Below are 21,506 nucleotides of genomic sequence, written 5' to 3' on the forward strand. Positions count from 1 at the left end.
ACCATTTGCGTTCTAAAGGCAAAAATTTTGCCGGTGAGCTCGTAACTCATAGGGAGTGACCAATATTTACAAGGATTCAATCTTATTCCAGGTCCCTCCCAACTCTCAAGGCCCTTCGGCCTCTTTTATAACCCAAGAAAAGTAAGATTTTCTAGCGAAGATCAATGTTAACTCCTCAGTTACCAGTTAACACCATTGCCATGCGTATTAAATCTGCAACATTATGTCATTCAACAATGAAGCGGGGTGATGATACATGTGGTTGAGATTGAGAGGGATTCTACTCTATATCAGAGGATAGAACAAATGACTCTTATACATGGAGATACAGTGAAACAAAAACACAAGATGATTTCATTGCACCACTGATACAGTTTATTCAGTTCCAGCAATCTTCTTCTTCAGTGCCTCAATGTCCGTGGCTAGTTCCTTTCTGCTAGACTGAGGAAGCAAAATCATATTATTGGTAAGAATTACATTGTCTAAGATACATGAATCAGCAATAAAAAAATTGGATTTCTGACAGCAGAAAAAGAATACTATATAAGTATTTACATAGGAAACACATGATTAGAAGTCACAAAAACATTTTTAATATGGGCAGACTTCAAGAGAGTAATGTAAAATTTACAGCGTTTGTCTTGACACCCCGAAAACTTAAAAGCTCAAAATATTTAGCAAAGCTCCATGATCAGTTTTTCTTATAACTCCTAATAGTTCCTCTGTCATATAAGTTGCAAACAAGCATAGACATGTTATACGTAGACCTAAAGCCTTATTCCAGACTAAACTATAGATCACTTGGTTATAAAAGCTTCAACGTGCAAGTAAGACTTTCAACTCAAAATTTTATGTTTTTTAAGTGATAATATATAAACGAATTTTATTATCATCTCTATATAAAAAAGAACAGAACTATTTACATTTATGTAAACTCAGGAAGGGCTGGCATTCAAAACTACCACTTATGGGGAAATAGCAAAATATTTTTGATTAAAAAGCATTAGAAGATTCATGTAGTGCGTAATCTACCTTAAATAGGAGGTACCGGTAGACAAACCAGCCAGTGTATCCTAGCCCTACCAACTCCATAATCTTTGGAAGCTGAAACACAAAGTTATCTCGAACTTCAGACTGATTCACAAACATTGTAGACTATAAAAACAGAAGCATATGCAAGATTGCTAATATGTCCACAACATAAGGGCATTACCAAGGGGACCGAGTTGATGGCGCCCACGAGAATGGAAGACAGCCAGACAGCGACTATAGCTCCCCCGCCATAAAGAAGTACTGTACTCTTGTTTTCAACAGCATCCCACTGATAATGATAAATGCAGGACATTATTTTCCTCATGGGTTACAAGACAAATGTTGACTCAGAGAGGATTGGAATCTCAAGACTAGGGATTTTCCAAACAAATTGGAGGACTTTTTTTTTTTTTGGTTTCCTAAAAAGAAAGATTCTTTGCAACAGTCAAATGTTAAACTTCTTGCCTTCTCCTTCAAATCCGTGAATAGCTCGTTGGCATCTACAGGACTAGACGTGTCGTCTGAAGATGCCCTGGTCTGAAGCAGGAAAGATTTCCGGGACTCTGAAGGATTGAGAAATATAAACGAGTTACTTGAAGAAAAACAATAACTAAATAAATAGGAGTGAACTCAGTAATTTAAGATCAAGAACTTGGAACCGACAACAGATAATTGCTCTCTTAAAAGGAGGACAGAGTCCTTGAACCCAATGTTTACGAATGCTTACCATGAGTGAATGAAAAATGTTTGTTGGATTTACTTATGTCTATGAATCTCTCTAACAATTACTTGTTTCCGGGGATTCATAATCACATGCACATTCAGAATTCACATTATAGACTCAGTGTAAATGCCCGGCTTATAATTTAAATAAAAAAAAGCATATCTATTCCGTATCATATTTACAACCGTCAATTCCAACTAGCTCAACCTTTAGAAGTACGCATTACAATTACAAGCAACTGTGTATATTGTACCTAAAACACCATCCCGTGCAATCCTCGGATCATCACCAAATAGGGGAAATCTGACCCATGACTTGGCATTGAAATAGAATCGAAATCGAAAGTCAGAAGAAACAAAGAAATACCTGAGAAGTGCTTGAGAGAAGGGGAGAGAGAAGTGGTGGAGAGGCGAGGAGGGAGATAGGGAAGAGCGGAGCAGCGAGTGACGTTGGCAGTGGTGGAAGGAAGGCGGGAAACAAAGACGGTGGCTGAAGCCGCCGTTGCCATTACCGCTGAAAGACGAACTGGAACTGGGGAAGCTTAGGGATTTGGTTGGGTAACACACGATTGATGATTGAAAGCTACGAGAGAGCTGAGTATTACTATTAGAGCAGAAGAGGAGTTTGTGCAGAGATATCTTGTAACGAACAAAAACGAATGAAGGAAAGAGAAGCGAGTTTACGATATGCAGTTTAAGATTATAATCGGACATGATTTCAGGCGTTGACACGTGGACATCTTCCTCTCTCTGATTGGCTCATTTCCTATCCGAAAATCCACAATCTTTGCTCCCATTTTTGATGTCCTTCCCGTTCCTCCTCCACTTTCAGCATTATTTATTTATTTCATTTATTCATTCATACTCATGGCGGCAGAATTTGAAACTTACCAAATATTGGAACAATTTATGCTCTTTTTATGCAATATATTAAAAACGTATACTAAGAAGTGGGTGAATAAAAATAATTATGCCATAATAATTTTTTAAAATATTTTTTAGTTATCTTATATTTATTAGTGTAAAACACAAACTATCTCTAATATTAATTATAAGATCTCATTTGTAGTTTATATTCGAGGTTTTATAATTAAAACAGAGGTAGTATATCTTGTTGTTTTTTTATTATTGAGAATTAAAGACATAGATTGAATAATTTCATCTTTATTTTGATCATTTTTTGAATTATTTATCACTATAGTAAAAAAAAAAAGAAGCTAGTTTTAGGTTGAATTTCGTTACAAGTAATATGAAACTTTTTCATTTTCGTGTTAAACAAAGAAAGGAAAAAGTACACTCAGGTCTCACAAAAGATAATTAATTTTAAAAAAGTCTCTAGAAATCCCGAAATGATTCTGAAGTCCCTAAAGATCTTGTGTAATTAATTATAATTATGAAATTACTTATTTACTTCAATTAATTTTATTACAGCAATTCATTTACAACCTAATAGTGTCTGTTGACAACCCGAGTAGAAGTGGTTGACAACCTCGACAGTGCTATTGACAACTCACTTTGTGGGATGCCAAGGGCATTGCCGAGATTGTTAACCACCTCTCCTCAGGTTGTCAATAGCTACTGTTGAGGTTGTAAATGAATTACATTGGATTCAAATTAATGGGGTAAATAGGTAATTTCATAATTATAATTAATTACACACAGGTTCTGGGACTTAAGAATCATTTCAGGATTTTTAGAGACTTTTTTGAAATTAATTACCTTTTATGGGACCTGCGTGTAATTTCCTAAAAAGAAAAGCATATAAGAATTTTAATTCTGGATCGATCAGTTTCGAATTTCAGGGCCCATTAAAGAGCCCAAAAATTTTGTGGCAGGAAAATGGTCCAATCCTCTCCTTCCCCGTTTCCCACTCCTCTCTTGCCCTAGTCGTGATCGTGGACGTACTTCCGGAGCACCATTAGCCCCTCCATCTCCGAGCTCTCTGGTGGAAGAGTGTTAAGAGATCCCGTCACTGTTGCTGCAATTTATTTTTGATTGAAAAATGCTGTCTCGGCTCACAAAACTGAAGCCTCTGCTCCAACACTCCCTCGATTCTTCTTCTAGCTGCCAACTCATTCAAAGATGCTCTGTCAGCAGGACAGCGAAAGGGAAGGCGAAGATCAAAGCAGGACAAACTTTGAAGAGGTCCAAAATCACCACGAAGAAAGCAGGTGAAGAATCCCGAGGTGGCGGAGGCAGAGGCTCTCGCGAAAGACAAGAGCGTGAAATGCTGTACGACCAGTGCCTCAATGCTCCCACTCCTGTACGTTACCTCACTCAAAAGGATAGGGCACGTGAAGCCGAACGTGAGAAACTGGGTCTCATAAGCAAGGATCGGCAACGAGAAATTGACATGATGAAGCCCAAGAACTATGCTAAATACAAGGTTTCGGAGACGCCTACCATTATGGGAACTCCTGGGTTGGATTTGATAACGTTGGGTTTGGTGGACGAGGACAAGTTACCCAAGTATGAATTGACGGTGGAAGATGGGAGGAGGCTTGCGAAGGAGTATAGTAGGGTGTTGATGAGGAAGCACAGAGCACGACAAGCTGCGGAATCAACATTGTTGAGGTTGAAGAAAGAGGCTATTGAAGCATTGCCCGATCATTTGAAGGAGGCTGCTTTGGTACCTGACTTAACCCCCTTTCCGGCAAATCGTTTTATGGCCACTCTCACTCCTCCTATTGAGGGATACATTGAGAAAGTCAGAGAAGCAGCAATGAAGAGTAGTGGCACTGAGAAGATCAGATAACCCAAGGTCATTGCTATTAAAATTCGGCTTTTCTTCTCTTTATCATGTATTGTGGGGGTTTTCTTAAGTCCTATTGTTAAATATAATATAGGTTTCTCACCCCCACCCCTCCCCGCAAAAACAATGAGATAAGATTAGTTTCGTATCTGGGTTTATATGTAGGGTGAGAAACAAGTCTGAAAAACAAAATTCCTAGATGAGTACTGCCTAAAAAGTATGTTTGAGAATCTGATGAGATTACAACTGCATAAAACACATACTTGTTTTTCCTCGTGGCAGTATATCCAACTCTTGCTTCAAAAATCTTCAGCCCGATTACATTAAATTTATAATTTATGTTGTCGACCCTGATGAAATGTGTTGCTCGATGAGCTAGTAGCTTCTACAGATTGAAGGTTTTTAATTTTTTAAAAAAAAAATTTGGGGGAGGGGGTTGGTGGTGTTGGCGCTCCCCACTTTAGTGGGGAAAACTTGCGCAACAAGATGCCATGGAGACAAAGGTTACCTGCTGCTCCTTTGAAATGCTTGACATCTTGATTCTAGATTTAGAGATGGTTAAAACCAAGGAATTTAGACTTTGTGAAGCAGTTTACCATCTGAATGTGTCTATTTGAATCTGACGTGTGTCTTTTTAGCTCGGTAATTCATCTGCTTATCCACGGAAAAAGTTTGGTCCATTTATTCTGCCAAAGTTTCTTTGTTCTGGATGTTGATTCTGAGAATTGGGTTCATGCGGCATTGCCTCTTAAAAAATAGGCTAGTTTTCTCTTGCTGTACTTATAGGGTTATTGAATCTCTACTTGCGTCTTTCCTCACACTTCTTCGGTTTAAATAATCTATTACATTTCCAGAACATTGCTTGAAAATTTCTGTTTACTGGCCATTTTCTGTCCCCGCCTCAATCAACAATTGAAGTCAAAACAATTGATTGATTATGCCATTTCTTACCCATCCTGAAAACAATGTGATATCTTCATTTTTTGTCTACTTTATTTGAAGAAAAAGAAAACAGATTCAGAGCCTTAACCATATACATTATTATTCCGGTGGTATTAAGGTTGGTTGATTTGCATTCTATGGTCCGGACGCATATGTACCAAATTTATTGGACATGATTTCTTCATTTTAATCTGGATATGTTCAATATGGTGCAGACTGAGCTTTCGGATACCCATGGATCAGAAGCAGCGAAGTTGAAGTAGTTGTGTGGACATTGGAAGGAAAATATAGCGGGGAACAACTGATGTAATAACTTAGATGAACTATGCGGTTGTTCTTTGGTAGTTTCAATAACCTTGATTCTGGGTGATGTGGTCCACGCATGCTTGGTTTTAATGGGTGGCGAGTTGATCCAATCGTGTTCAAATTTGTTAGATATCTAGATCATCAGAGACTCGAGGGAGTCATGGAGCATAAGTTAGGAGCCTGTTTTGGACAACTTCAAGGCATGGCATTGTTTACGCTACTAAAATTACATGACTATCTTATATTATTAGATTCTTCAATAAAGTTATGGATTTTTGAAGTGAATTTGTGACACCTTACGCACATTATTGTTACCGAAAACCTGATATCAAGGGGTCTGGAAAATGGAACTTGAGTTTTGTCACTGTCTTGTTCAATAAAGGTCTAAATACAATGAAAATTAAGAAGGAACTCTTTGGGTTTGCATGAATTGAGGTCGATGGTGTTTATCATGTTGCTGCGTAATCAAAAATTTCACTTCTATTTTACGTGACCCTAAAGAAATGGTAAATATAATCATGACTATATTATTATTATTACTACTACTAACAGCTTTGGTGTTGGGCACGTGTCCATTTTAATTTTTCCAACTCTTGAAAACTTATTTGAATGATATTTAACTTAAAACATGAAAAATATAAGTCCTTCTAAACCGTTGCATGCCATCCAACAATTTTCTTTAGCAATCCTTCAACTTTAATGTGCGCGCTCGTAATGCAATTACAATGAAATTTATTGGTTAAACTACTCAAAATTTCATTCTGATTATGTGTGCTACTAAGACAGACAAGACGCAAATTTTATTAACGATTCCTTTCTCTTCTCATGGGTTGCCTTCCACTTTTCGTTGTTACATTTCGTTCCAGTCACACAAAAAAAAATGCGGTACGAAAAAAACTGAGAGATGCAGCGAAATTTGACGACAGAGTGGAAGGCATTATTTCGTGATTCCAACGTCCTATGATTCAGAGGCTCCTAAACTATACCATTCCCAGCTCAAAGACAGCCTACTCTATCATTTGACTCTCTCTCTCTCTCTCTCTCTCTCTCTCTCTCACACACACACACACATACACACACACATCTGACACAATGAATCTATCATTTGACTAAGAGATAAAATTGATGGAATCACCACCACCAACTACGTCTCACACGGATGTGTCATGATACCTCTGAATAGAAGAGAATGCTGATGAAAACGAACAGTCTATGCTTGTAGTCAAACAACTAATTAAAAGTATCTCGAGAGACACATCTGACACAATGAATCACACGCACACGCCCGCCTGCACACACACACATAATAGTAGCTCCAGCAGGCCATCAGTAACTCAGGAAGTACCAACAATTGATGACAGTGAGCATTGGCAAGTAAACCTCATCAAGGAATAACGATCAAAATCATTTAGAGGCACAACTGATTTCAATATTCTTAGTCGGACCAAAAACAAATATCACCCACCTCATCAATCAAAATAGCAGCCAGCGATGGCCAAAAGTAAAATCAACCATAAAGCAATAACAAACTGATAAAGAATTTACCCGCCTTTGGCATCATGTTTCAAAGACAAGGCAAGGCACAATAGATCAGCAGCTTTAAAGAATTGGAAGCCTCCCAGAAACGATTACACAGCACATTACATTGTACAGAGTCTAAAACTTGAGATGTTGGCAACTCATTTCCTCAAGATAAAAATAACTTGTATACTACACCAGAACAATAAGAAAAAAGCATGTCTGATTATATGCACTCGTTGAAGATCAGGATCTTCAGCATCAGTCAAACACTGTGCTTGAATTCCCGAAAACCAACCCGTCAAGCTAAACCAGACATTATGCTCCTAATACTCAAAATCTCATCCCTACTCTTGGTGCCACCGTTGTCAGCATATCTCATTTTCTATTTCATGATTCATATTTAATACAAATAAAATCAAGAACTACCAGTTGTAGGGAAAAGGTACAATACTCCGATAAAATATTATCACCAGACGCAGACTTATAATCCTATCACCCCATCCCAAAGGAATAAAGAAAGACGCTAAACAAACTACCAAAGAACATAGCAAAATATATGACCATAATCAGGGAAGCAAACAAAGAAATTCGTAACTCCTGAACATAGCAATCCAAATAGGAGATAACTCACTACCGTTATTGCATACAAATTCAGCATCCATAATCCATAGTACATAAAACCCCAGATATTTGTGAGCTTCAAATATTACATATCATATAGCATCATATAATCATTTTATGGAGAGATTCTTTAAAAATAAAAAAAGTAAAAAGAAGAAAAGCACATATTGAAGGGGACAGCGATTAGCGATATCGGAATCCCAACCAAAGTCCTTAAATTTTATCGATATCCTCGTCCTCGAACTCGATGTAATCGTTCCCGGCCCCATCATCCTCCTCATCCAATCCACCGCCAATACCCTCGTTGAGCCTGGTGTTATCCGGCAACTCCCCATAAGCCTTCAGCAGCCTAGCCTCATCGGGCATGTACTTGAGAATCACATCAGCCTTGTCGTCCTGATAGTCCCGGAGCCCAACGAGGATGATGTCACCGGCAGCAATCCACACCTTCTTGTGCATCTTTCCACGGATGTGGCAGAGACGCTTGGTGCCGTCGATGCACATGGCCTCGCACCGACCGTTTCCCAGCATGCGGAGGACCTGGGCGTATTCTTGGCCGTCTTCTTTGAAGACAAGTTCTCGCTTCTCATCGTCTGCTTCGTTCTTTCCCCTCTTTCGGTTCTTACCTCCCTTTCCCTTATTCTTCGGCATAGTTGATGATGCTAGTACTTCAGGGCAACCCTAAATTTCAATTTCCGGGACCTCTCTGTTGGAATTTCTCTGTCCCAAACCCTATTTCAATTGCGGTTCGCGAGCTGGATGCGCCTATCTCCGTTTTCTCTCTGTGAAATAGCGCCTGAGTTAGGGCATTGCGTGTAGAACTGAAATGGGTTGGGACTAATGGACGATACTACCCTTTATGCATTTCTTAATGTCGGCACTGTCCCAGCACGCGAACTCCTTTTTTTTTTAAAAAAAAAAAATTAATCAGAAGCACACGAACTTAATATTATTGAATTATATTATGATATTTTCATTGAAAATCTTGTATAGTAAACTTATTGATTATATTATCATATTATGCGTGCATTGATGACTTTAGTATTGATTTTTTACTAAGAATAAGTATAGATATTATGTACATATAATAATTATATTCAGCTCAAAAAAAAAAAATTATAAAGATAGAATCCGACATTGTTGAGATTTTATTACTCAATGATACCAAATGCATTTTAAATTTTTATTATTTTTATTATTTCTTGATATAAAGGCAATTTATTCAACCAAAAAACGAAACGAGTACAAGATTAAGTGCAATTTAAATTTTTACTAAATGTAAGATTATGAGTCTGTTGTAATTATATTATTATTATTGATTAGTATTTCAACAAGAAGGAATACTTTTCAAGTTGGCAAAAAAAGGGAATATTTTTTAACTTTGCCGTTTTATTTAAAAAGCAGATATAATAAAGTGATATGTCCTTCTTTAACTTTCCAAATTCCTTTTTGTTGGCTTGATAAAAGAATTGGATTCCGGATTGTCCACTGCAAAATTCCAAATCTCAGCCTCTCTCTCTGTCATTCATTCTCGGGATGGGATTCCCTAAAGGGTATGTGGAGATACAAATATTTGTTACTCCTCCGGTCCTTATTATAAGACCCAATTTGACTTTTTATTTGGTCCTAATTATAAGACCCAATCCATTTTCTCTTTTATATTTATGTATTTTTTTCCAAGATAATCCTTCTAATAATAATAGTTTTAGCTAATATACTTAATTAGTAAGGATATTTTAGAAATAACAACACTTATTTATTATAAATAACCAACTTAACTTACTTTCTTAATCTCCTCAAATAAGTCAATTGGGTCTTATAATTAGAACCGGAGGAGTACTTATTTTCAAGTACTCTTCTCTTTCTTTTTTGTAATGAGGTAACATAAATTGTGCAGGAGGAATTCAATTGGCGTGACTATACACCATGAATTTTTCAATACAGACAAAAGGTCACCGAAGGGCCTGGCCGAAGATCCAAACCAGGCACCATCTTATTGGCTCAAAAAGACCAAAAATCGACTGAAAATTTGAATTGCAGTTTATTAAGATTTCGTTAGCGTAAAACGCTCCGAAAACTCAATTCTTAACGGATATTGATTGAATGGATTCAATCCTAATGAATATTAAGAGATTTATTTCTGGGCGGAAGACAATAAGCCTAATTCATTTCTGATCTCAAGCGGAACTAATGACCCAGGGAGCACATTGATTATATATACATGATTCGATTCCAGATGCTTAACATGAACAGAGAAGGTCAAAGCTACCGCCTAGAATAAAAAGTTCACATATATGATTTATGGTTAGCGTCTGATGGTGAGCTCAGCCCTAAGGTGGAGGACACCGTTTATGAAGTAAAGGCTATCCTCGGCCATGAAAGACGTCCATGGAATTGCAAACAAGTTCCTGTATCCAACAGCCTTGCCCCCTGTGAATTTGTAGTTCCCTTTGTATTTGCTCACAAATTCCTCTGTTGGTCTCGACCTCGCAGCAAATTCATAGTCCACCGCGAAGCTCACTGACCCTTTTTCCTGCATTCCCAGAAACAGTCCAAAACAATGGAAGGAGCTCTGCTGGTCCATGTTGCAATGTGCTGAGAGGAAAAACCCTTGTCCTCCTAAATGAAATGCTTGAGAGTATACCCTTCCCGAAGGAAATAAGTTGGCACACTCCTCTCGCTTCAGGTCCAGGTACACCACACAATGCTGCCTGGGAAGTTCAAAATCCACCACCTTAACAGGTCGGTACTTGTATGCCCGCTCCACAAATCGGCGGTTCTTGGAAGCAGAATCCTCTGCAGCCAGCGACCGCTGCCGGTGCGGAGCCTCAGCCTTAAAAAAGAGGGCCTCCAGCACAAGCTTAGATGCAACTTCATGGTCAAAGTCAGTACAGGTCAGCACCTTCTTCAGCTTACGGCAGGTCATGTAGGGAAAGCGAATCAAGCATGCAAGCCTTGCACCCAGGATTTCTCGCCTTTCCTCTAGCTTGGGGTACTGGGTTCTAGCCCACTTCAGCACGAAGTCATATACAGCATCCTCTGATGCAACCTGGAGATCATCACCAGACAAAATTGCTTCAATTCCAGCCAGGGGCAGGGCCATTACCTCTTCCTGGAACCTGGTCATATGATAAACTTGTTGGAAATATTTAAAAATCAAAGCTACACTAAAATAACTCAATTCGAAAATGCTGAGAGCAAACAAAGTTTTTTTCAAGAATGGACAGCAAGAAGCCAAACAATTGTTGCTCAAGATTCCTAGTCAGAAGGCATGCGACATACTTATAATAAATCAACCTTTCTCTACAATACATCATTTGATCACCCTAGCATAATAGATGATAATCATTAACATTGAGCCAGCCTTGTCAGTTACGATATCATCAATGATGTAATGGAGGAATTAAAAAAATTGCCAGCAAATATCATAAGGAACTTTATCAACCAAAGGGGGAAAGCATCCCAACCATAAAATGAAGTTGAAAGAGATGAATGCAAAACACAACAATAAGGTGGAAATGATTTTGATCAAATTTTAATATCACCAGCACCTAGGTAAGGATGAAAAAAGGAGCAACTACTAGTTCATTAGACTAAATAGCAGGGCAATATAACAACATATTTTAAGCTTCCAAAACAAAGAACATGCAACTTGAGTTGCATCATAGCTTACTTGGTTATATCCTTGTATCGTGTGGCAAGATACTGCTTTGCCGCATCAGTGAGTGGCTGGACAGCATCAGCCATCAAGACGCTGGAAGGAAGCTCCAGGTAAAGCAATGCAGACTCAGGTGTCATAGGCATATTCCGCAATAATCTGCTACAATATCTCATGCATGAAGCCACTTCAAATTTATCAGCAGCCATCAACACATCCAGCAAAGCAGGTGCTGTAGAAGTGAAGGAGCCTAAGGTATTACTGTACATAAAATTCAGAAGCTCCATAAGGGCAGCCTCCTCTGTAACGGGCAGAAGCATTGACACTTGTCAGGTCAAAATCTTGAAGAAATATCTAAAACGGTTACATAATGAGGTGGCAAATAGTCTTTTCATGAACAATATATACCAGATGCATTAATTCTAATGGTGACATGCCTTTGCTCAGACTCCTTCATCCCATTTGAGAAAAGCTACACAAATTAGACAAAACAAAAAAGCAATCAACAAACTCAGATTTAGCAAAAGAACTCAAATCGATGCCCTTTAAAGAACAAAAGTCCACCTTATAGAAGAAAGGACTTTTGGCAGCCAGTATAGGAGAACTGATATGTAGTGTTTTAACCCTCACAATTGTAGAGCAATCCATGCTCCAGCTTGAGTCATTGCTGTTTGCAGCTTCATCACCTTTGAGAAAAAAAAAAAAAAACCAAATTGAAAGTGCGAGTTACAATATAAAAAAGGTAACTTTAGAAGTAGAAGAACTTGAGAAGGTATCTATTACCCAGTCTCAAGCACAGGAAAATTTTTAAAATTGTATTTACATATTTCTCTAAAAAATTATTATTCTTTTCACTCATCACTTTATCTTTTCCTACCGTGCTCTTGTTTAAACTTCACTCACAATATATAGTGAGTGATCTTCTAGTATTAAGCAATTCATAGGGACAATGTACAAAGAGAGATAAAAACTCATCAATTGAAAAGATAGTTGACCAGCAAGCAAAGAAACAAGAAGTGGAAAATATAAAAGGTAAAGCATTTCAGAAAAGGGCACATAATCAAGAAACTAGGCCCGGTGTTTCGTAGTCACTGGAATACCTGAAGCGCATTCTTCAACCATTGCAACTGCCTCTTCATCTTGATTTTCACAGGGTGCGCAGTCATCCATATCTGGTTGATTGCCATTAAGAATTTGTTCATCAGGCAATACTGTAAGATCTACAACTGCAAGCAAGAGAGCATGTATTAGTTATATTACATGAAGAAAAAGGGAAACAGAGACAAATAATCAAATATTAATCAACATGAACAGCAACTTATAGGGTAACAAAATGAAGCGAGTTATATTTTAGTGGAGTTTGGATCCTATTCATGGCAATGCTAACTCAATTACATCTAACTTAACGGAATCATGTATTCTGGGTTCAAAAATACTCAGTGTAAATGACTGAGAAAATTCCTTCAAGCAAAACAAATTAGCACTCTATCCAATGTCCATAAGCCCTCCACGCAATCAAAAACCACAGAAAAAACAATCGGAAAAAAGACTTTACACTGGCTTTCTAATCGTGAGTTATATTTCACGAACTCAACCTTGGATCACCCAAAACAAGCGAAGCAATCCATTTACAATTATAGTTTACTAAGTAACTAACCTATAAGGCTCAGGTATTAAATTCCTAAGCAGCCACGAGGTAAAGAAAATGTCAAGGATGAATTATCTCGGTCAATATTTACATTCAACTGAGTAGTGAGTTACGAGTAAGATAATAGAAACATCATCTTAGAATTTCCATGAACATTGACGCGGGGTAGTTGACTGCGTTTTTAATTTCGTCCTCAAAGTTTCGACACACCCTCTTATCCTTACTTTTTCAATAAACATAGGGTACACCTGTTCAATAACATGATTATTTTTGCTCGGAAGCACCCCTATGGATTCAGGGCTACAATTAAGAAACCCCGATCCTATGAGATGATATTGAATCCAGGAACAACCGGAAATCTTTTTCAATTCATGTGCTAAAGCCCTTACACAACAATCGGCAGCACAAAGGCGGACAACCAACTAGTCCTACAACTAAAAATAATCATCGAACGACTTATTTCAAATCCATCTCATTTCTTAGTCTCGTTTCAGTAAATTTCAGCTTTTTTGAACAATCTAAATTGAAAAAACAAGCCACAAAAATTGGCTCCTTTCAATCGTCTAAAATATCAAGCAGATGACACAGAAGACCAAACCAAAGAACACAAATCCAAATATCTAGAGTTCGAGAAATACCATTATCCTTCTTGATATCTTCTCGCCTCCTCTTCCGATGGCGAGCCCAGTCGGCGATAGTGGGACACCCTTCAGAATCGGGCCTTGCCTCAACAGAATCACCGATAATTTCGATCCGGAGAATCCTATCGGAGAAGTTACTGTCATTAAAAGCGAACCCAAAATCGGCATCCGAGGAAGAAGCACGACAAGAAAGATCGGACTCCATCACCGTTCCCGTGTCAAACAGATCCGAGTTTAAACCTCTCATTCTCCAGAACCCCTCCAACTTTTGCTAGATTCCACCAAAAATCAGCAGAGGAATGGAAGAACAGCAAGGACTTGAAAGAGTAGAAGGAGGAGGACGGTCAGAGAACGTGAGAGAGCCGCGCAAACCCTAGATGGCTGTACGTTGGCAGAGACTACAGAGAGGAGGGGGAAGATCCTCTGAGGTTACAGAGGTAAGAAAACCGAAAATGAAAAACAACAAAATTAATGCATGCCGGAACTCCTTTTGTTTGTAATAGGCCTATTCGAAAAGATTTATTTATTTGGTATTTGTTTGGTTATGACTTGATCCTATTTATAAAAGTAATTTTCAACATATTTTGTAAAAGTTATAGAAAACTTTAAACTTCATTAATTCTAATTTAAGATTTAACTACATTTTAACTTTATACCTATTTAATATACTATATGTCTTATGTAAACAAAGTTGGCACAATAATAAATAAAAGATGAAATTATGCATCTATATAAAAAAATTTTCTCAGTATCTTATAAATAAGACCAAAAAATATTTTTCTCTCTGTCCTATAAATAGGACTAGAGAAGTACTTCAGAAAACTTTTGACATAAAAATTACTTAATTAAATTCGGCATATTAAAAAATTAAATATTTCAGTTAATTATAAAAAAAAAAGTGATATGATTTCCTGCAGCATATGTATATATGCTAATTCTGAAGGTAAATTAGTTTTTAAAATAAAAAAAAATTAAAATTTTATGTTTAAAATAAAGGGAAAATTAATCTTTTGGTCCCTATAGTTTTCACTCATTTGTAACTCAGTCCCTATACTTTGACTCGGTGCAACTCAGTCCCTCTAGTTTTGACTCGGTTGTAACTCAGTCCTTGAAGTTTGACTCGCTGCAACTCGGTCCCTATAGTTTTAACCATTTTATAATTTAGTCCCTCCTTTTATTATATATATAATTTTATTTTTCAAAAACACAAGGACTAAATTATAAAATAGGTAAAATTATAGGGATCGAGTTGCAGCGAGTCAAAACTAGAGGGACTGAGTTGCACCGAGTCAAAGTATAGAGACTGAGTTACAAATGAGTGAAAACTATAGGGACCAAAAGATTAATTTTCCCTAAAATAAAATTTGATAAAGCATATGCTAAAGACTTGAGATTCTTCAATCTTGTGTAGATATTTTATGCTAGTGCGCGGTTGGAGGGTTGAAATTTTTGGTTGATTTTTCCCCTTCTGAATGTCTAACTAGTTCTTCCCCATTAATTGTTTTCCTTATTTCGGTTTGTATTGGTATTACAACTAATTAGGGTTAAGCATCAGTTGTGAGTTAACAGATTGTTAATTAATTACTTATATTGCCATTTTGGAAATCAAGTCCCAGTCACGTGCACATCTACTGAGCATGGGGCCATTTGATTTATATATGTGGGGCGATCTCATGCCATGAAGAAATTTGATCTATGAGGATGGGGGGAGGGGAAGCAAAATTTGTTCAAAAATTGAAAAGGTATGGTTACAAAGTTTTGATAAACAGAAATATGATAATTAAAAAATGTAATCCCATTTTTAAAAAAACTCATTAGAATTTTCTTTCATCTCCTCATTTCCCTCCATTTTCCTCATGGCTGGAGATGAATTTGAAATAAAATAAAATATGATGAAAATAAGAGTGCATGTATGAGATTGGAACACTAAAAACAAACTCAAATACTAGAATAGCAAAATAGATAACTGTGTCAAGAAGCTAAGTAGAAGGTAGATAATGAAGAGTGATGTATAGTGCACATTTGATATGCAAATAGTGCCATGGATTATTTGTAAAACAAGAAATGAAAAGGTAGATGAATTTTGTGATCTTTGTTGACCAAGTATTTTACCGTGCAAGAGGCATTTTGGTCACGGAGCTTCAACTAAAAGACATGAAGAGTGCCAGAAAAAAACTTGAATGAGAAATGAAAAGGCAAATGAAACAAGAACAAGGATTACGAGAGTGAAAATGTAAATGGTGTCTTTGAATGAAAATAATGCAAATAATTTCTATTTAATTGAATTTCAACAATACAAATAACAGAATCAATTGTCAAAAATTTGACTTTGAACCCACGAACAAGACTGGAAAATTAGGGCATTCCACAAGACCTGCCAAACAATTCACCAACAAACCAATTGACAATATTCAATTCAAATCCTGCCTGAAGATAGAAGGTTGTCATTTTGGACATTTCAAATTCATGCTAATGAAAAACAAGCATCTATTTTTTTTTTTTTTTGTACGTGTATTATGTGTTTCTCATTAAAATTATAACAAGTAGAATTGTCGTAAAAGAGTACATTAGATGTTCCCCCCAACAGTTGATGTAGCATTTTTATTCATAGACTGGGCCTTCTGTTTTCTGGGCCAGTGATTGGGTAACCTGCTTGGATCAACGGGCCATTTTACTTTATACTTTTCTCTCTTTCCTCTTCAAGTCAGGGATGACTTGGCCCATTTCCTTTTACTCACGATGAGCATCACCCGAAATTAATGCAAAGCAGTATGTATAAATTAGGGCCCATTAATTGAGGGATTATCCAAACAACACAATAATGGTTTTCCTTTTGTACCAAAAAATGATTTTCCTTTTTTTTTTTTTGGGTACAGAACACCACAATAATGTTACAGTGCCGTTTGGATGAGCTATGATTTTTGAATTTTTGAATTTTTTAGAGAAAAAAAATTCGATAAATTGGGTGGGATGTTCACTAAAAAAATAAGTCTCTCTTTCAGATATGAAAGGCATTTATAGATTGTGAAGTATGAGTTGTATTCTTATAATTTCAGAGTAATCGCTTACTTGTTACGATTTTAATTGTAACAATGAGAATCTAGATTTAGATTATCGCTAATGCAAAAGGGGTTAAGTGACTTTAAAATAAAAGGAGGGGGTGTGATTTTTAAAGGAATCGAATTAATCCCGATTGTTAAAAGGTGGTATATCTTCCCTTAAATTAACTACAATAACATCCTTAGTTGGCATCCATTTATGTAGGAATTTGTCCAAATTACAAGAGGAGTATCCTATTGTTTCGCTGTATAAAAGTTCTGAATATACTCCATTGTACTTCTTTTCTTCAGTCATCTATTCTTTTAAGTTATGCTCACTCATTTTAGGATTTGACCTCCTCTTTATATTACACAAATCATGCGCAATGACATACAAACTAGATCTTATATTTAGCAACATCGAAAGTAGTATTAGATAACTTAATTTTTTTTATTACATCACAAAGCATGTAATTCTCAGACAAGGCGGGTGTAAGATTCCAACCTGGTGCGTGCATAAGTGATTCTCAGTTTCGCTCATCTCCGGTTCTCCATAGAGAGTGATGTCAGATCTATATGTTAATTAGTTGTGTTAAACGAGTTGTTACAGATAGATACTGCATTGATTATTATATTTAATTGAAGGATCCATCCGATCAATCACGAATTAAATACTTCTTCCTTCCTTCATGTAAGACTTAATTAATTAATTTAAATACATTAAGGATATTAGTTAAATTAGTTAATATTTTTTTCTTAATTTTCTTTCTCACTTTCCTACTTAATTTTTGTTGTGGGAATATCAATACAGTTAATTTTGGAAAAATTTAATAAATATGTGAATGGGTCTTATATATAAGATTACTATCAACTTCTTAATTAGTTCCTACATTAAGTAGTGGAGGAATACATCAGAATATAGAGACGAGCAGGGATTCAGAAGGCAACAAGAGGATAACCTTCACAGGAGATGAAAATAAAACGTCTACTTGGGAACATATACCTCAATCTCACAAATGTGAACATTAATTTTTGTAGTGTGGAGTAATTTATTAGCCTGGTGGTATAACTAAACAATGCTCTCCTCGAATTTAGTAATTCACTAAAACATAAATCTAATATTCTAAGACAGAGAGTCACCATATTATTATGATGGAGATAGGTGACAACTCTCATCTCTACTGTCACTATATAAAAGCCAACATCTGGGTCACTGAGTTTTTATCTTGTTACTTGACGAATTTCAACTAGTTCAAAGGGGTGTTTGTCAACCCTTAGAAGTGCTTCTCAAAAGCATTTTTCCATATAATGAAATAAACTTCTCCCCATATTTACTTCGTAAACTGTAAAAACACTTTTGAAATCATAGTTTGGTTTCCATCCAAACACCCCCTAAGTCTATATTGTTAGAAACAGTAAAGTCATAGTGGTTATCCGATCCCCGAGTAAAGCTCTGAAAGTGGATATACATATCAGATGCATGCATGCATGGGGGAAAGCAAGTAATTAAGACTCATTATTAAAAGGAAAGAACATGAATAGGCTCCTCGCTTGCTGCCTCCTATTATAAATATAAATACTTAGGGTTTTCGCTATAGGGAGACACAAGCAACAGTCATAGAAAGGTTTAAAAAACTCTGAAGCTTGATAAAAATGAAGAGAAAGGGATTCTGTTCTCGATTTTCCACACCCAAGGTAGAGGTCAAGAAAGAAGTGGTTCCTCCGAAGGCTGTAGAGATCAAGAAAGAAGTGAGTCAAGAGGGTGTGAAGCCGAAGACGGAGGTGAAGAAAGAAGTGAGTCAAGAGGATGTGAAGCCGAAGATGGAGGTGAAGAAGGAAGAAGCCATTGTGAAGACATCCAAATTCTGTGGTGGTCGATCATGTGGCTTTGCAGGCAAATGAATGCATCGGGATCACTTAGCATGAAAATGTAATTAAAGGGGGGGTGATGCTGAGGTTCTAGTTTTCCTTTATTTCCCATTTCTTCTTCTGTTTTCTCGGTCCTTCTCTACGTTCGTGGGTTTGGGTTTATTTTGTCTGCTTTCCACACCCCTCATGAAATAAATTAAAGCAATATCTAGTTTTTTTTTTTTTTGGCTCTCTGTCTATTGTTTCTTTTCAGTAATGTCAATTATACTGCGACAAAAACGACATGGAATCTGAGGTTGAGGCCATTTCTTTCTTTCACGTGTATATAATCGTTAGTACATATATGTTCATAGCAAATATGACAACAGGTCATCAAGTATGCACTAGGCTTGGATTTGAACAGATTAAGGGTCATATATGGAGTGTGAGAAGCCCATGTTGTGTATTTATGCATATTAACAAAAACAATTTATTATGTTTATTTTAAATTAATTGTATCAACTTGCTAGATTATTTAATAATTTTTGGCCCATCCATGCATTACAGAAAAATCGTACAACATTCAATTCCCGAATCCCAGGGCTGATTTTGTTTTTAGGATGCAAAAATGAACTAGATATGTACCTTGTGTATTCTTGTCTCCTTCATGCTTTAAATTGAAAGCGAACTCTCTTTTTCTTTTTAAAAGTCACAAAAAGGAAAATCTATTAGCTTGTAAGGGTATATTTTATTATCTCTGATAGAGTATTTTAGATTCATCTCTTATATGATTTTCCCTTTCATTTTATATTTTATTCAAGAGAGATATATTATAATTTTAAAAGCCACTTGATCGCCATCTTAGGGGCGAATTATATCTCTACAATGAAATCTCGTCTCTATCAAATATCAAATAAAACCGTCTTTAGTTGGTCTCGATGAAAATTGCATCCTAATTAAAATCATAGAATATTTAAGGATACGGCCAGCAAGAAAATTGTCGGGCCTTAGAGCCTTAAGATCTCGTCTCTATCATATATGTATGATGCAGTTCTCACAATGCCCTTCTTAGTTAATTTTATGCTGTTAGGGTTCTCATGGCTACCATTTCAAGGATTACAATCCCAATTAGAGCATCGGTTTCAAATTGTATAAAATCTGAAATGAATGATTCGTAATTTATGTTCTATAGATGATATATTCCATGTTATAAATAAGGAAACTGAATAACAGTTTATATTAATATTACATTAATGAGATTGAATGGGATTCAAGAAGAAAATTGTTAATGGACAAATAAGGTTCAGAAAAATAAATAGATAGGATTTGACAAGAGGAATACAATAATTGAGTCAGGTTTTGTATATAAAGTTAAGTACTCAGATGTCCAGACCATCTAATTTACAACATTTGACTGCATTAGTACTTTATTATAATCAGTTTTTCATGAAAGAAAAAAAAACTGCCCAATCCCTCGATCATCAAATGCATCGTGATGCCACCAAAGCGGAACCAACTCGCCAAATAGATCGTTGGAGAAACACAGACGAATTTGTCTCCTGCAATTGAAAAAAAAAACAGTAAAAAATCATTTGATTAACAAGCTAGTCCACTAACCAACAATAATTAGTCTAGTTCATAAGGAGTCACCTTGTAACCCATAAAGTCGTGAGTTTAAATCCTATCATTGATGTAAGAACTTTGTTAGTAGATAATTTGTAAATACTTTTATAAGTACCCTTAGAGTCTGGAGACATGTCCTGTGAGAGCCCGAGACCAACTTACCTAAACTTTTCAAACCCATACTAATTAATTAACAAGAATTAGCCATGCTGAATTAAAAAAAAAAAATCAAACCTAAGATGATAATACAGTGGACTGATAAACGCCATACCTTAGGAAAGCTCTATCCAGCCTATACGACTTGAATCTTTATTATTAACACACAATTAGGTCACATATACCTCTAATCTCTAACCTCATTGCAGAGATCATTGAACCTTTAAATTAGGATCATACGATACTTATCTCTACCTGTAGTGGGTGCAAATAATACATTTGAAATTGCAGAGAACATATATGATTATATTGCGGAGCTCCCTTCACTCCAATGCCAAAAAGGATTAAGGTAACCCTATCTCCAAATTCATGCAGACCCTTGACCTTCGCATATAGATGTGCGAAAGCCATAGGTATCCATGAACAAGCAGCTAAGTCCACCCCTCAACTCCTTTCAGAGTTGGAGTTCAGGAAGCTCCACAACTATAACTATGGTTTTCAGAAAGGAATAAGACAGAAATAAGAGCTATGGCTTGCCAAAACCAATACCTGTAATTGGGTTTATATAGGCCAATATGTGAGATCTGAACCATTGAATGCTAAGGATCCTCTGCTTTAATTACAAAATCCTGTATTGATGCGAATTAATTGCTCTGGATTCTGTTTCCTTTTTCTGTTGGGTAAATAGGATTGTTTTCTTTTTTCAGACACAGAATGACAGAAAGAGTCTCTCTCTTTCTGGTTTCCCAATTGAGGATGGGTCTGACGTAAAAATTACAGGCCATTTCCCTCTCTCATCATTTTGGATTGGGTCATGTTTAAATTGGTTAGTTATATATAAGTTGATTATTTATGCATTGAAAAATACACTTAGCGGAAGTTTTACAAAGCTTGAGCAATAAACTTATTTTTAATCATCTAATTCAAGAGTGTTTGGTCCAACTCAAAAGCATTTTTAAAAAGTGCTTTCACACAAATTGAGACAAAATTTTTTTTC

At 36.4% G+C, this 21,506-nt stretch overlaps 4 protein-coding genes across 4 annotated transcripts; 1 reads left to right on the forward strand and 3 right to left on the reverse strand.

Annotated features, from left to right (window-relative positions):
• Positions 1-167: 167 nt before the first annotated feature.
• LOC114727779 (protein CURVATURE THYLAKOID 1A, chloroplastic) lies at positions 168-2,418 on the reverse strand. The gene is made up of 5 exons (XM_028914516.1): positions 2,123-2,418; positions 1,498-1,595; positions 1,214-1,321; positions 1,033-1,104; positions 168-441 (listed from the first exon to the last, which is right to left on the reverse strand). The coding sequence occupies exons 1-5, from the start codon at positions 2,262-2,264 to the stop codon at positions 376-378; spliced, it is 486 nt and encodes a 161-aa protein (XP_028770349.1). The 5' UTR covers positions 2,265-2,418; the 3' UTR covers positions 168-375.
• A 1,240-nt stretch (positions 2,419-3,658) lies between these two features.
• Positions 3,659-6,040, forward strand: LOC114727778 (uncharacterized). The gene is made up of 2 exons (XM_028914515.1): positions 3,659-4,516; positions 5,665-6,040. Exon 1 carries the CDS (start codon positions 3,758-3,760, stop codon positions 4,508-4,510), a length of 753 nt encoding a protein of 250 aa, XP_028770348.1. The 5' UTR covers positions 3,659-3,757; the 3' UTR covers positions 4,511-4,516; positions 5,665-6,040.
• Positions 6,041-7,867: 1,827 nt separating this feature from the next.
• Positions 7,868-8,668, reverse strand: LOC114727781 (eukaryotic translation initiation factor 1A-like). Its single transcript, XM_028914517.1, has one exon. The coding sequence runs from the start codon at positions 8,546-8,548 to the stop codon at positions 8,111-8,113; it is 438 nt and encodes a 145-aa protein (XP_028770350.1). The 5' UTR covers positions 8,549-8,668; the 3' UTR covers positions 7,868-8,110.
• Positions 8,669-9,987: 1,319 nt separating this feature from the next.
• On the reverse strand, positions 9,988-14,293 carry LOC114727776 (BTB/POZ domain-containing protein POB1). Its single transcript, XM_028914513.1, has 6 exons — positions 13,842-14,293; positions 12,656-12,781; positions 12,120-12,241; positions 11,964-12,027; positions 11,571-11,856; positions 9,988-11,016 (listed from the first exon to the last, which is right to left on the reverse strand). The coding sequence occupies exons 1-6, from the start codon at positions 14,089-14,091 to the stop codon at positions 10,203-10,205; spliced, it is 1,662 nt and encodes a 553-aa protein (XP_028770346.1). The 5' UTR covers positions 14,092-14,293; the 3' UTR covers positions 9,988-10,202.
• Positions 14,294-21,506: the final 7,213 nt, after the last annotated feature.

The sequence above is a fragment of the Neltuma alba genome, unplaced genomic scaffold (assembly GCF_004799145.2).
Source record: "Neltuma alba isolate B1F8T4 unplaced genomic scaffold, ASM479914v2 tig00012508_pilon, whole genome shotgun sequence".
NCBI classification, from domain to species: domain Eukaryota; kingdom Viridiplantae; phylum Streptophyta; class Magnoliopsida; order Fabales; family Fabaceae; genus Neltuma; species Neltuma alba.

Coding starts and splice junctions, on each gene's coding strand:
- LOC114727779 (XM_028914516.1), bottom strand. CDS start 2,264: ATGGCAACGGCGGCTTCAGCCACCGTCTTTGTTTCCCGCCTTCCTTCC. Junction 1,596..2,122: donor TTCTCTCAAGCACTTCTCAG/GTATTTCTTTGT, acceptor TCAATCCTTCAG/AGTCCCGGAAATCTTTCCTG. Junction 442..1,032: donor ACCGGTACCTCCTATTTAAG/GTAGATTACGCA, acceptor TTGCTTCCTCAG/TCTAGCAGAAAGGAACTAGC.
- LOC114727781 (XM_028914517.1), bottom strand. CDS start 8,548: ATGCCGAAGAATAAGGGAAAGGGAGGTAAGAACCGAAAGAGGGGAAAG.
- LOC114727778 (XM_028914515.1), top strand. CDS start 3,758: ATGCTGTCTCGGCTCACAAAACTGAAGCCTCTGCTCCAACACTCCCTC.
- LOC114727776 (XM_028914513.1), bottom strand. CDS start 14,091: ATGAGAGGTTTAAACTCGGATCTGTTTGACACGGGAACGGTGATGGAG. Junction 12,242..12,655: donor GGTTGAAGAATGCGCTTCAG/GTATTCCAGTGA, acceptor TTTTTCTCAAAG/GTGATGAAGCTGCAAACAGC. Junction 11,017..11,570: donor CGATACAAGGATATAACCAA/GTAAGCTATGAT, acceptor TCATATGACCAG/GTTCCAGGAAGAGGTAATGG.